This window comes from Natator depressus, chromosome 3 (genome assembly GCF_965152275.1).
Source record: "Natator depressus isolate rNatDep1 chromosome 3, rNatDep2.hap1, whole genome shotgun sequence".
Taxonomy (NCBI): domain Eukaryota; kingdom Metazoa; phylum Chordata; order Testudines; family Cheloniidae; genus Natator; species Natator depressus.
In genome coordinates this window covers 53,349,530-53,364,313 of record NC_134236.1, presented here as the reverse complement: position 1 = coordinate 53,364,313, position 14,784 = coordinate 53,349,530, and the positions used below count along the sequence as shown (strand labels likewise).

The following is a 14,784-nucleotide window of genomic DNA, read 5'->3' as shown; positions in this document are numbered from 1 at the left end:
GGCAGGCTCCCCCTCGCCTGCCGCCTCCTCATCTCGCCCACCCACTACCTCCGCTACCATCACTAGCGCCCGGGGCCCTCTTCCCGCCCTGACCAGGAAGCACGGTGTCCGTTGCCTCCTGGTGCCCGCCTCGCCCCACGTGGAAGCATACGTGCAGGCGTTGGCGAAGGTGGTAGGACCCATGGCCATTGTGGCGGCCTCCAAGATGTATGGGAAGGTCGTTTTCTTTCTGGCTTCGGAGACTGCCGCCCAGGAGGCGGTGGAGAAGGGCCTAGTGGTAGGAGGGGTGTTTATCCCCCTAGAACCGCTAGAAGATCTGGGCGTTCGCCTCGTCCTCACCTCCGTTCCTCCCTTTTTACCTAATGTTGCCCTGTTACCCGCTCTTTCTGCCCTGGGAAAACTTGTTTCTGCTATTAGCCCTCTCCCGTTAGGCTGCAAGGACCCCGCCCTCCGTCACGTCCTCTCGTTCCGCCGGCAAGTGCAGATTTCACTGCCGGCGGGGGTGCGTGACGGAGAGGCGCTTGAGGGGTCCTTCCTAGTTCCCTACCAGGGAGCCCGCTATAGGGTCTTTTATTCCACCGGAGAGGCCCGGTGCTACCTCTGCCGCTCGGCGGGGCATGTCCGTAGGGACTGCCCTTTGGCCCGGGGGAGAGGGGCACCTGAGACCCCCGAGACCCGGCAGGATATCGGCCCTGTCGTTGCCGACACCCCTGGCCACCCGGCACCTGAAACCACCCCTCCTCCCACCCGATCCAACGCTGCCCCCGTCCGGGCCCAAGAGGTATCTTTCCAACAACGCCCGGGCGACCACGGGAGTCCCGCTCTTGCTGTAACCACCTCGGCAGAGCCTCTGGAGGAGAGTGTGGCACAGCTATTACCAGGTGCAGGAGAGGGCTCGCCCCAGGGAGAACCCCCCGCCCCTCCTGCTGCCTCACCGCTATCCTCCCGAACCCCTGAACCTTTGCCTCCGCGCCCCGCTCCGCCCCCTGCTACTCAACCCCCAGATGATGCTATGGAGGGCTGGACTGTAGTCCAGGGGAAGCGAGGCAAGCGGAGGGCTCGAGCCCCGCTGCATCCATCTGACGCGGAAGCCCCCCGGAAGACCAGGAAGGGAGGTACTGACCTTGAGCCTCCCGCTTCGGCCACGAGTGAGATCCATTCGCTGGTGTCGGGAGGTGAAGATAGACTGGCATTGGAGGGAGGACTCCCCCCTCCGCGGGGGACCCTCCCCTCCGAAGCCCCGGAGGAAGCCCCTTCTAACCGGATACCACCTGAACTCCCTACGAACCCCGACGTGACCGTTGAGGCGGGCCCTAGCGGAGAGGCCCCCAGGGTAGTAGGAGTCGGCCTCTCCTCTGTGTATGCAGAGATTGAGGCCCTAGATTTGACCCCGGTCACCCAGGGAGGGGATGATTTACTGCCGGCCAGCCTCGTTTTAGGCAATCTCACCCCAGGCCCCCTTTCCCCATGTTCTCTCCCCCTGACTGCCTTTCCGGGTGAGCACCCCACGGAAAGTGGTTTACCACCTGATGCCATGGCTGCCACGACCACCCCGAAGCTAGCATCTAGCATTGCTCGGAGCCCCCTCCCTTGCCCCTTAACCCCCGACCCTGCTCAGGAGGCATCTTCTTTTTGCTGCTCGCCTCCTGAGGCCCAGGGCCTTACCTCTGCCCCTGTCCCCACCCCTGTCCCGGTTCAATTTCCCTCCTCCTGCAAGGCTACTGCCGCCCCTGGGGTTATTTCTTTTCCGCCTTTTGCAGACCCCCCCCAGGGAGCAGTCTTTACGTTTTCTAGTTGCGACTCATTAGGAGTTGCGCTTTTCCCCCTGCCATCCCCTTCCACTCCAAGGCACGAGATGGATTTAATAACCCCAGCCTGTCAGACGCCCCGTCGGCGGTCCGCACCCTGCCTACCCGCCTTAGCGGACCTCGAGGCTGTATTAAGAACCCCATCGGGGAGTACCCCGGAAACCGTAACCCCATCCCCCCATGAGCTGCGGCATGCACTACGGCAGTTCTTAGAGCACACCCGTGGTGCCCGCAATAGGGCACAGCTGGCTCTCCAGCGATGGGGGGACTTCGATCAACTTGTTCAGGCCGCAAGGGCCCTTATGAAGGAGGGCAGAGGGCAGGGGAGGCGCGGTGCTGCGGCCTACGAGCGGGCCCGCGGCTTCCGGAAAGAGCTACTTACTTATGGGATGGGACACGGGTTGCTACGCGACCCGCCGGGGGCCATGAGCACCCCCACCAGTGAGAATTCCCCACCCCCCCAGCCCTCCGCATGACACCTCTTATTATTGTAACCCTGAATACCAGGGGCTGTAGGATGGCTCTCCGCAGGTCCCAGGTGCTCTCCTACCTTCGGGAGGGGGGGTACTCTGTGGTTTTCCTGCAGGAGACCCACACGGACCCAACCGCCGAGGATAGGTGGCGGCTGGAGTGGGGGGACGGGGTATACTTCAGCCATTGCACGACCTGGCAAGCTGGAGTGGCGACCCTGTTCTCCCCTGCCCTGCGGCCCGAGGTGCTAGGGGTCACTGAGGTCGTACCGGGCCACTTGTTGCACCTCCGAGTTCGTCTGGAGGGGCTCGTGGTCAATCTTGTTAATATCTATGCCCCGCAAGTGAGTTCACAGCGGCCACAATTCTACCAGCAGGTGTCCGATTTTCTCGGCACCCTAGACTCGCACGAGTGCCTGATCCTGGGAGGGGACTTTAACACTACCCTCGAGGAGCGGGACCGCTCGGGGGCCGAGCCGAGCCCGGCCGCCGCGACCATTCTCCGAGACATAGTCGATTATCACTCCCTAGTGGACGTCTGGCGTGACCATCACCCAGATGACACTTCCACGTTTACCTTTGTCCGGGTGGAGGCCCATCGGTCACACCGCTCTCGGTTAGACCGTATTTACCTATCCCGTTTCCATCTTTCACAGGCCCACTCCTCCACCGTGCGGCCGGCCCCTTTTTCCGACCATCATTTAGTTACCGTCACGGTCTCCCTCCGTGCGGAGGGACCGGGGCCGGCCTACTGGCACTTTAATAACAGCCTGCTGGAGGACGAGAGCTTTGTGATGTCCTTCCGGGAGTTTTGGCTGGCCTGGCGGGAGCAGTGGCGTGCCTTTCCCTCGGTGCGGCGCTGGTGGGATCTAGGGAAGGTGCGCGCCAAGCTCTTCTGCCGCAACTACACTCGGGGCGCCAGCCGACGGAGAAATGCAACGATAGAGCAGTTGGAACGGGAGGTCTTAGAGCTGGAGAGGCGCCTGGCCGCCAGCCCCGGGGACCCGTCCCTCTGCGGAGCGTGCCGGGAGAAGCGGGAGGAACTTCGAGCCCTCGAGGACCACCGGGCCCGAGGTGCCTTTGTCCGGTCCCGCATCCGCCTCCTTCGGGAGATGGATCGCGGCTCCCGCTTCTTCTATGCCTTGGAGAAAACGAGGGGGGCCAAAAAACACGTCACCTGCCTTCTAGCGGAAGACGGCACCCCCCTCACGGATCCGGAGGAGATGTGTGGGAGGGCCCGTGACTTCTACGCAAGCCTTTTCTCCCCGGATCCGACCGATCCTGGCGCTCGCGGGGTGCTCTGGGAGGAACTCCCCACGGTCAGCGTGGGCGACCGAGACCGGCTAGAGCTGCCTCTCACCCTGGCCGAGTTCTCGGAAGCCCTCCGCCGCATGCCCACCAATAAATCTCCGGGCATGGACGGGCTGACCGTGGAGTTTTACCGCGCGTTCTGGGACATCCTCGGCCCAGACCTAGTCACTGTCTGGGCTGAGTCTTTGCAGGGCGGGGTCCTCCCTCTGTCGTGCAGGCGAGCGGTGCTTGCCTTGCTGCCGAAGAAGGGGGACCTCCGCGACTTACGAAACTGGTGTCCCCTCTCACTCCTTAGCACGGATTACAAAATCGTAGCGAAAGCAATTTCGCTGCGGCTAGGGTCCGTGATGGCGGACGTGATCCACCCAGACCAGACCTATACTGTCCCGGGTCGCAGCATTTTTGACAACCTCTTTCTAGTCCGAGACCTTTTGGAACTCGGGCGGAGAGACGGTCTGTCGTTCGCCCTCCTGTCTCTCGATCAGGAGAAGGCGTTCGATAGAGTGGATCATGGGTACCTCCTGAGCACCCTGCGGGCGTTTGGATTCGGACCTCAGTTTGTGAGTTTTCTCCGGGTGCTGTACGCCTCCGCGGAGTGTTTGGTTAGGCTCAACTGGACCCTGACCGAACCGGTCAGCTTCGGGCGAGGGGTGCGGCAGGGGTGCCCCCTCTCAGGCCAGCTGTACGCTCTGGCGATCGAGCCTTTCCTCTGTCTCCTCCGCAGGAGGTTGACGGGGTTGGTGCTGCGGGAGCCGGAGCTGCGGCTGGTCCTGTCGGCGTACGCCGATGACGTCCTCCTCGTGGTCCAGGACCCGGGCGACTTGGCGCGAGTGGAGGCATGCCAAGCCATCTATTCAGCAGCCTCCTCCGCCCGAGTCAACTGGGTCAAGAGCTCTGGCTTGGCGGTGGGGGGCTGGCGGCAGGTAAGCTCCCTCCCACCCGCGCTTCAGACCATCCGGTGGAGTGCCGGCCCTCTGCTCTATCTCGGCGTTTACCTTTCTGCCACGCACCCTTCTCCGCCGGAGAACTGGCAAAATTTGGAAGGCGGCGTGATTGAGCGGATCAGGAAATGGACGAGGCTACTCCGCTGTCTCTCCCTTCGGGGGAGAGCACTGGTGCTTAACCAACTAGTCCTGTCCACGCTCTGGTACCGGCTCAACACCCTAGCCCCGGCCCCGGGTTTCCTGTCCCACCTCCGGAGATTGATTCTGGAGTTCTTTTGGTCAGGATTGCACTGGGCCCCTGTTGGAGTTCTTCATTTGCCCCTGAAGGAAGGAGGGCAGGGCCTGAAGTGTCTGTACACTCAGGTCCGCGTTTTCCGCCTCCAGGCCCTGCAGAGGCTCCTTTATGGTGCAGGTAGTTCGACGTGGAGCATATTGGCGCACGCCTTCCTACGCCGCTTCCATGGGCTCCGATATGACCGGCAGCTCTTTTATCTTTGTTCGAGAGGTTTTCCGCGAGACCTCTCCGGGCTGCCGGATTTCTACCAGGACCTCCTCCGGACCTGGAAACTGTTTTCAACCACCAGGTCTGTGGCGGCCATCGTGGGGGCAGATCTCCTCACGGAGCCCCTGCTACACAACCCCCAACTTCGTGTGCAGGCGGCGGAGTCCCGCACGGTGCGCCAGAGGTTGGTCCTGGCGGGAGTTACGAGGGTCGGGGACCTCCTGGACTACGACCGGGGAGACTGGCTGGATCCCCTGACGCTCGCTCGACGCATGGGGCTCTCCAGCCTTCGCACCCCCCGGCGCGTGCTTCAGGAGGTGGAGGCCGCTTTGACCCCCGCTGCTCGGGCTTATGTCAGCCGAGCCTTGCGCGAGGGCGCACCCCGCCCATCCCTTACCCCAGGCCCACCGGACCTTTCCATCGGGCCCCTACCCTGCCGATCCCAACACACCCCTCATCCTTTCACTGCAAGCCGGCTGCATGAATTGCAACCGGTCGGTTTTCAAGTTGCACCACGGCAATATTTATATACACTCACGCTCCATACCCTTCACGCCCGCACCCTGGTGTCCCGCCCCGACACAAAGTGGCGAGATCTCCTACCACCCTTGGAGGGGGAGCAACCTCGGTGGGCCAGCCTGTACTCCACCTTGGTCCCGAGGCCCGTCGGGGACATCAGTTGGCGGCTCCTTCACGGGGCCGTGAGCACGGGCGTGTTTTTGACACGTTTTACCTCCGTTCCGGAGACTTGCCCCTTCTGTAATGTGAGGGAAACCCTGGCGCACGTCTATTTAGAGTGTGCCAGATTGCAGCCTCTTTTTCGGCTCCTTACAAACATTCTTTTGCGCTTTTGGCTTCATTTTTCCCCTCACCTCTTTATCTATACACTCCCCATCCGTGGCCCCACCAAGTCGCGGGATCTCCTGGTTAGCCTCCTCCTAGCCTTGGCTAAGACAGCCATTTATAAGACCAGAGAGCGGAGGTTGGCTCATGAGGCGTCCTGCGATTGTAGGGCCGTTTTCCGATCCTCAGTACATTCACGCATCCGGGCGGAGTTCCTCTGGGCGGCGTCCACCGACTCCCTTGACACCTTCGAGGAACGGTGGGCGCTGTCCGGGGTTCTCTGCTCGGTGACCCCGTCCGGTTCCCTCCGTCTGACCCTCTGATTGAGGGACAGAGCGAGAGACGCCAGCCACAGCCGTTAGCTGCTGTGAATACCATCATTATTGTTATTTAGGAGGGGTCTTATAATACATGGATGTGCCCCCCTCCCTCCCAGCCACCCACCCCGCAGCCGTGCCCATCTTGTCGGGCACTCTCAGGAGAGGGAGGGTCGGTGACCCTGGGCGCGGCACTAGGTAACTCGAGGGGGTGGAAGACCACGAGTGTCGAGGAAGCCCCCCCGCTCTAGGCCACCAGGTAACTCAGGAGGGTGGAAGACCACGAGTGTCGAGGAAGCCCCCCCGCTCTGGGCCTGGGCTAGCCTGAACACCTCTCCCTCCTGAAAGCTGTTGTGTTATACCTTCTGATTGCGTTGTTTTGTTGCTAAGTTTTTCTTTATCTTCTTGTAATTTCTGTAACTGTTACAAATAAATTTCTTTTCTGTTTCAAAAAAAAAAAAAAAAAAAAAAAAAAAACCTTCCCTGTTACCTTACCCAGGGAAAAGGGACCTACTTAACCTGGGGCTAATATATCTCTCCTGTAGCTCTCTGGCCCAACCCTGTCACAATATCTACTGCTCTTTTTGGAGTTGTTCACCATAACTGTTTGTATAGCTTATACCCGTAGACAGAAACTTTCACACGTGAGCAAATTTAGAAAAAGAAAAACCATACAAACTAAAATTCTCCTTCTGCTGGAGCCAATAGTGAAATCATAATGCCAGGCAAATTCAGAGCTGGTACAATTCCAGTTAGGAAACTCATTCCTGGTGTAATCTGTGTTTGGAAGCATACAGGCCTGCTTCCCCTTTCTTAAATTATGACTGTAAACTACTTGAGGCTGGGACTGACTTTTATGCTGCCTTTGTATAGTGCTTCGTATAGTGGGGCTCAGATCTAGTCGGGACTTCAACTGCAAAAGAAGAAAAGAATTTCTGAATTGCCTTGAATGTGACAAATATTTTTTTCTAATTTCTCTCACTTCCATAGGATGTGGCATGTATCTGTCTGCCAATGTTCACTGGCAAGTTCTGCGATAGTGTGTTGGGACCGTGTGAGTTATCACCTTGCTTAAATAACGCTACTTGTGTAGATCAGCAGCAGAGCTATTATTGCCGGTAAGATAAGAAATTAATTTATTTCAGTACTTCATTGGATCACTTCATGATATGCAGCTGATTGCAGAAATAAATCCTGAGTCACAGAGGGCAAAGAAAACTATAAATTTTCATATTTATAACTTTCCCCTTGTTTTTTGGTGCTGTATGATATGAGGTTTAGCAATTTAAAAATGAAATGCCTGAAAAAAATCCTAAAAGAGATCTAAAGCCATGGAAGAAGTTATAAATTGTTTAATCATGAATTCAGTAAGATAAAATAAATAAATCTTGACACACTGGAGACTAGTGAGACAATTCAATTTCAGAGATACCACTCGTGTTCAATGTGTATGATGATAATATTATCTTTCAAAAGGATAAGATGAGCATGTTCATTCCTAATTCATAGACTTACGTTAGTAGTTCTCAAATGGATCCTTTAAGCAGCATATTAAAAATAGTGCTTTATTTAAAAAGGGCTATGATAAAAAAAAGCATCCATTTGCAAATGACAGAAGTGACCCAGATATATGGACCTATAATTCCAGGCATTTTAAATAGCTTTATGACTATTTTCTCACACCATTAAGAATTACAATTTGTACTCTTCACACTTGCTTGACTTTTATCTGGCTGCCTTAAAGTAGGTTCTGCTGAGCATTATTCAAGTGCAGTAAACAACCTCACAAATTTTGGGTATTCATGAAAGCTGAGAATTAAAAGCTGTGGTACATAAAAGCCTGAAAATATACTATGAATGAACTTAGAATGGGCATGCACATAAAAGATGTATAGTACACAATGCTTTAGTCCATCAGAAAAGATTCACAGCTGAAAAGTTTAAAATATATTTGTGGAGCTTGAATATAACTTTCCAAAAGAGGAAAAGAGCACATAATTGATACATAGTTCTTGGAAGAGCTAGCAAGTTGTGGTGAATGGGACACACACTGTGCGCATTTGTTCACCAACAGCTAGCATCAAGATGCTGTTTAGAAATCACTATTTCATATACAATCCCTTACACAGTATGCCCATGTTTCTGAATCTGTGTGAATGGATGCTGGAAGCTTACATTTAAAAAAAAATGACTATAAAACTGAATTATTACCAAAATATAGATTGCCTGTTTAAAATAATTGTTTCTGTGGTTTCTTATGTGTGTTATGATCAGATTAAAACATGTGACATGAAAAAGCAATTCTGCGTAACATAGACAAAGAAAAATAACAATGAGAGAGGCCCAACAGCTGAAACAATCTCCCTCAAGTGAACTTGTACACTTATATGGGTATAACAGTCACCATCTTGGCCATTACAGTCGAGCTTACATCTGGTACCTCCAGATCTAGAAGCATGAATCTCCACAGACTGAGATAAAGAGCTGCAGCTGGAATCCATAACAGCCTCACATTCTTTGTGGATTGAGAACAAAGGGGGACAAATAACTCTCTCTCACTAAGTCTTCCTTTGCTTAATGTTTTGTATCTTGTTCCTGCTCTCAGTTTCATGTCCTCTTTCATGGTGCCCTCCACTCTTGGAACAAGTAAAGCTTCTGTCTCTCCATCCGTTCTATGAAGGATTCTAGCTATGATTACTGTGTGCCTCTGTTTGGTCTATGCTGTATGCTTTTAGACTGTCATTTCTTCAAGACCGGCTTGGTACATTTCTCTATGGTACAGTGCTGTGTAGTCACAGCGATAGAAATATATTAAAACAGGAAAAGTAATCATATTTCAAGCAAGAAGATATGGATTCAGTTCACTTCAAGTTTTGGGTGAAGGTTTGGGCTTGTTTACATTTTGTCTTAAGTACTCCATCTATCCTTAGTAATGAATGTCAGACACTCTAGATTATGGTTGTGTTTAGTCACACTACAGAATCCTAGGTGTTCTCATTCAATATATTCGCAAAAAGAAAAGGAGTACTTGTGGCACCTTAGAGACTAACCAATTTATTTGAGCATAAGCTTTCGTGAGCTACAGCTCACTTCATCGGATGCATACAGTACGCATCCGATGAAGTGAGCTGTAGCTCACGAAAGCTTATGCTCAAATAAATTGGTTAGTCTCTAAGGTGCCACAAGTACTCCTTTTCTTTTTGCGAATACAGACTAACACGGCTGGTACTCTGAAACCATTCAATATATTGTTACTACCTATTACACTATTACTTTGTGTAACAAGTAAAATACATGTGATACCCACTTGTCTTACACAAATACACTATTACAATTAATAGCAGACTTGACCCTTTTGTTTCAGTTTTCTGGTTTTTGCTGTCAGTGCTTCATTTAGCTCTACTCACACTCAAGTTGTTTTCTGCCTTTATCCATCACACTCTCAGCTTCTATCAACTTACCCCTTCTTCTCTTGGAAAGCAGCTGTTTTCTATTCTAAACATATAACCAAACAGGCTCAATTTAATTTTCTTCACTTCAGCTATGATATATGACTACCTTGTATCCTAATTCCATCCTTTCAGTCTTTATATCACATAGAACTTTATACTAAGAATCTAATAGTAGTATTTTTTCTTAAATGTCAAAATTTAAAGTGAATTCAAATAGTCAGTGAACAAGGGTATCCATCACAATAGATTGTGATTGTTTACTTTGTATCTGCTTCTATTATCCATGTTATCCAGGATAATAAAAAGTCACAAATATAGGAAAGAGTGTTTTGAGAAATTTGTTTCATTACTGCTATCTTTCCAACTTTATGGCCAATTTTCTTGCTGTCTGTTTATTTAGACTTCCTTTGTCTCTTATTGGCTTGCCTGTTTGAAAGCTTGCATCACTAGGTAAATTGGGCAAATAGAGAAATTGCAAAAGGCAGCTTTAAAAATAGGTCTAATTAGTTAACCTATGGCAGTTTTGTAAAATAACTAGGCCAATTATATTGACCTAATGATGCTGTGCAGCTTCTAGGCCAATTAAATTGACCAAGGGAAGCTGTGCAGCTCTCACCTGATCTAGGATCATAATTGGAAGCAAATCAATAAAATAAGTTCTATAATAGGACTGTTCTTTGAAAATAAATCTGTGTTACAAAAAATAATTGCTGGTAAAGGTACACATGACAATCTGCTTCAACCTTAAATTTAATACCTTTCAGTGCTGACCAATTAAAAGGAAGGGAAAAGAGTTCACTGGTTGTTATTTAGACTTCAGCCTTGGCTAGTTACCACAGAGTGATATTTACTTTTTTCCTTGTAGTTAGAAGGAAATGTAAGTAGTAACTATGTAGTATGTTATTGAACAAATGGAGTGAATGCACCAACCATTTTACAAACCTCTTTGTAGACACAAACATTAGATGGGAAATCTGGTAAGGACAGACTTCTTTGCCAGAGTTCCAGATCTTGATGTTTGAAATACTGTAATGTGTAATATGGAGGGTCTGTTTGTTTTGATGGTGATGTTTTTGTTTTATTATTGTCAGGTTTTTCTGAGGTGAGGGGGAGGTTTTGGGCAGGACTTTATTTGGGCAGGCTGCCCTTTTATGTGAAAATCCTACTGAGTTTAATAGAGAAAGATTAACTGCCTCTCAGAATTTTTTAAACCAGCTTATAGAAATCAGTATAGCAGAGTGTTCCTATTAAATTCTCTAGGCTGGTTTTAGAATTCTATAGGAAGGATATATTTCTCTGTTACATTCTATAAGTTAAAAGAGACTGAATGTATTACTAAGTAAGGCCTGGCGCTTTTTTTTTTTTTTTTTTTTTTAAGTTTGAGGACTAGGAGGAGCCTGATTGTGTCCTCCACCTGTCAGGAGGCACAGCCAAGGAGAAGTGGTGACAAAGATGGCTCTATGGCATATTTACTGTTTCCAGATTCTGGGCTATACCAGGGAGCAAAGTAGCCCCCAGTATAACTCAGAGCAGTTTCCTAACTTCTTCCTATGGATTGCTTTGCAGCTCAGAATTGGAGGAGCATTCTTCATTTCAGCCACTCTGTCATTGCCCACATATATTCCCTCCCACCCCTGCCATACTTTGTCACCAGGAGCTGCTGCTAAGCATGTGTATAAATGCTTGCAGGAGTGGATTTGACAGGAATTACATATACATCAAAGGAAGAATATCCCTCTCACCACTTAAGAACGTTTTGATAACCTGGCTTTTATATATTGTACACTGATCATTTGAGCCAGATATGCAATTCTTAAATATTTACTGGTTCTGCAATATTTGACTGTCTCTCTTGAACAATGCTAACTTAATATGAATTTAACTCCCATCCTTTTTCAATATGGAAGGGCTTTTAAAAAAAAACTGGCAGAAAAGAAAAGATAAGGAAAGAACTTTACCTTACTAGTGACAAGCACTGATGGTGAGCCAGAAGAACTTCACAGAGCTTCCTATACCATGACAGAGCTAACCATTCCTTCATTGGCAGAACATTGAGCTGACAAACGGAATGCTAGTTTCCTTTTTAAAAGAAAATCTACAATTAGAATTAAACAAATACAACAGCAGTCATGCCTTTATCCTCTGCAGAGGCTCCCCACATTTTCTTCAAACTCAGGTTTCTCATTATTGACTATTGTTTGCTAATCATCAGTGTGTAATGACTGTGTTCCCTGTTCTAAATCTCATTTGTCATCATTTTCCCCACTATTCAGTAATAGACTCATCCATTCTAAAAGCCTTCCAAATTTGTATATATAGTTTACTGTTAAATATCAGATAGCTCAAGGTTTATTTTATATCTAAGTACCCAGAATATATTAAGCTCTGATATAAAAAAAAGCATTTCTTTTAATGAATGGGTTTTTTTAATTCTGTGCAGAAGTGAAAATATCCAGAATCAAACAACCGATTGTTAGTTGCTTGGAAACATGTTTTATATATTGTTTTTTAAATAACGCATAAGGTCTGCTTAGTTACTGGAAGAACATATTTAATTGAATTTTGGAACCTAATTAAATGCAATTAATTTGAAAATCTGAGTCTTCTAAAATACACTGGTGTATTTGCAGCTGCTTGCCAGGATTCACTGGAAAGAACTGTGAGGAAGCAATTGACTACTGCAGGCTGCTCAGCATCAACTGTCTGAATGAAGGATTGTGTCTCAATATAATTGGAGGATTCAGTGTAAGTAATTTAATATATGGTAAACTAATTCAGTACTTCAAAATATAAAAGCTTCAGCCAACCAGAACTTGAAAAGCATTTATTATTCTAGAGAGAGGAGAAACACATATTTATGTGTTTGTTATTTATTTAAATAAATAATTGAAGAAGGATTAACTTTAATAATATGGATTTTCTTTTACCACTTTTCTACTGGGATTATGTTTTGGGCTGTATCAAGTAAGTGGACTGGACATTATTTTTATTGTAAAAAATATATATAGATATTTGTGATCTAGGGTTGCAAAGCCACACAGATAACAGTCACATTTAATTAGAAATAATCACTTAGTTGAACAACTTTGTTATTATTAGCATTCATTATAAATGTTGTGGTGTAATAGTTAAATTGTAGTGTGAAGAGATTGTACATAACTTAGATTAAAGCAACAATTCTGTGCGCCTTGACACTGATAAGATTTTCAATTTTACCAAGCTAGTGTTAGGCATAGCTCAGGAGAGGGGAGAGAAAGGTGGCTTTAAGGCACTTTTTCATTACACTTTACCATAGGACCATGAGAAACCTCATTTGGAGCAGATTAGAGTAACCATATATTTTTTTCAAATTGGGCAAGTGATATAAGTTATAAAGCTGTATATGAGGAACAGGGGAGGGAATGTGGTAATGCCCCTCTCCCCAACATCACCTTCAGGGGATGCAGCCCTATGATAGTCTACCAAAAACAGTTGTAGTGGCACCGACCCCCCCCGCAGTCAGCAGGCATGGGCCGTCTCTTCTTGGGCACCTTGTACAGATGTTCATGGTGATGGAAGCAAATTTTTAAAACTCCAAGTAATACTCATCTCCTCTCCCATTTCCCACCCCATCTCAACTGTTTCAGACCTACCCTTTTTCTCCACTAACCATCCTTCAAAAAATCCCTCTGCTTGCACATCCTGGAGCCATTCCAAGTCCCTGCGAAGACATGAGCCATGTCTCCACTACGAAATTGTGCCAGGTTAAAAAATTGCTTTAGTGCCAGGGTCCCCAACCTACCGGCCATGGGCTGTACATGACCCACCAAAGCTTTTCATGAGGCCTGCGATGGGGCTTGGGCTGTCAGTCCTGAGGTGGAAAATCTGTTTGGCCCACACAAGGTTGTGCTTAGGTTTATGGGCCCTTCTGCGTAATAAGGTTAGGCCCCACTGTGTTGGAGTGTTTTAACTAACATGATGTTGAACAATACTGATGCCCAAATCCTCAGATATTTAAGGTCCTAACTTCCATTGATTTGAGTGGAAGTTAGGAGGATAATACCTTTGAGGATCTTGGCCTTAGTGCTTAATGAACACACGGATAAGTCATGTTTAAAAATATGTTAGCTAAGCTTAACCATAACCAGCCAACATGTTTTAAAACATGATAGTCTCTGCCAACACTATGGTTAAAATGTTATTAAACATCAGTAGTAAAAAAATCTGTGAGTTAATACAATTAACATAATGGTAGGGGCTCTGAAGGGTTCACACCTCTCTCACATGAATCACATACTTGAAAAAACACAGCGGACAAGCTAAGTCACTCTTAGCTTTTAAAAAAAAAAACTTAATTGAGTACACACTATTTAAAATGGCCCCAAAGCACAGAATAGGTGAGTGGGAATCACATATCTAAATCTCCATTTCCTATAATGAGAATCATGATAACAGATTAACAAAACAGAAATATGGGGTCCAGTCTTGTTCCTGCTATAGTAAACAGAGGAAGAAAAAGTGCGCAATGACTTTAAAGGTTTTTGTTTGTTTGTTTTTTGTCTACTGATCAATTTATCTACATACAGAAGGAAGGCAGGAACACAGCTTTTCTCTCCTTTCAACTGTTTATTTCCCATGTCCGTTTACATCTGGCAATAAAATAAATTACAATATAAGGATTAGAATATAAAAGTAGCTTAACTCATCAAAGTGAATACTATTCATGGTAGAAGTGCAAACATCAAAGTGAATACTAAGCAAACATCAAGAGACAAGAAAAAAAGAAAAAGAAAGCTTTCCTTTTAAAACATATATAAGCAAACATGTGCCCAAAGGTACATGTTTTTATATGACAGTCCTAGAAAATATGCTTTCAGGACCAATATAACAACACAGGGTATATGGAAAGAGAAAATAATGAAACTTTCAAAACAGATACAACTAAATGAGCTGGAAAAACAAAAGGTTGAAATTCTTTGTTTAAACTTTAATGCTTGAGAGAAATGACGAAGTTCATGCCTGGAAAACAATATGACATGCCTTGGGGATTGACAGATAATGCTGGTAAGACAAAGTGAGGGAAGTGTGAAGAAGAGGATTAAAGAATTTGGCACAAATTACTGGCATTTCTGTTAAGTGTGAATATTGTGCTGAAACA

At 47.7% G+C, this 14,784-nt stretch overlaps 1 protein-coding gene across 1 annotated transcript in view; it reads left to right on the top strand.

Annotated features, from left to right (window-relative positions):
* LOC141984481 (protein eyes shut homolog) overlaps positions 1-14,784 on the top strand; it is a 785,366-nt gene that overhangs the window by 296,173 nt on the left and 474,409 nt on the right. The window contains exons 5-6 of the mRNA XM_074947561.1: positions 7,186-7,313; positions 12,278-12,392. Of these exons, the coding sequence (XP_074803662.1) occupies positions 7,186-7,313; positions 12,278-12,392 (243 nt within the window). The remainder of the gene's footprint in view (positions 1-7,185; positions 7,314-12,277; positions 12,393-14,784) is intronic.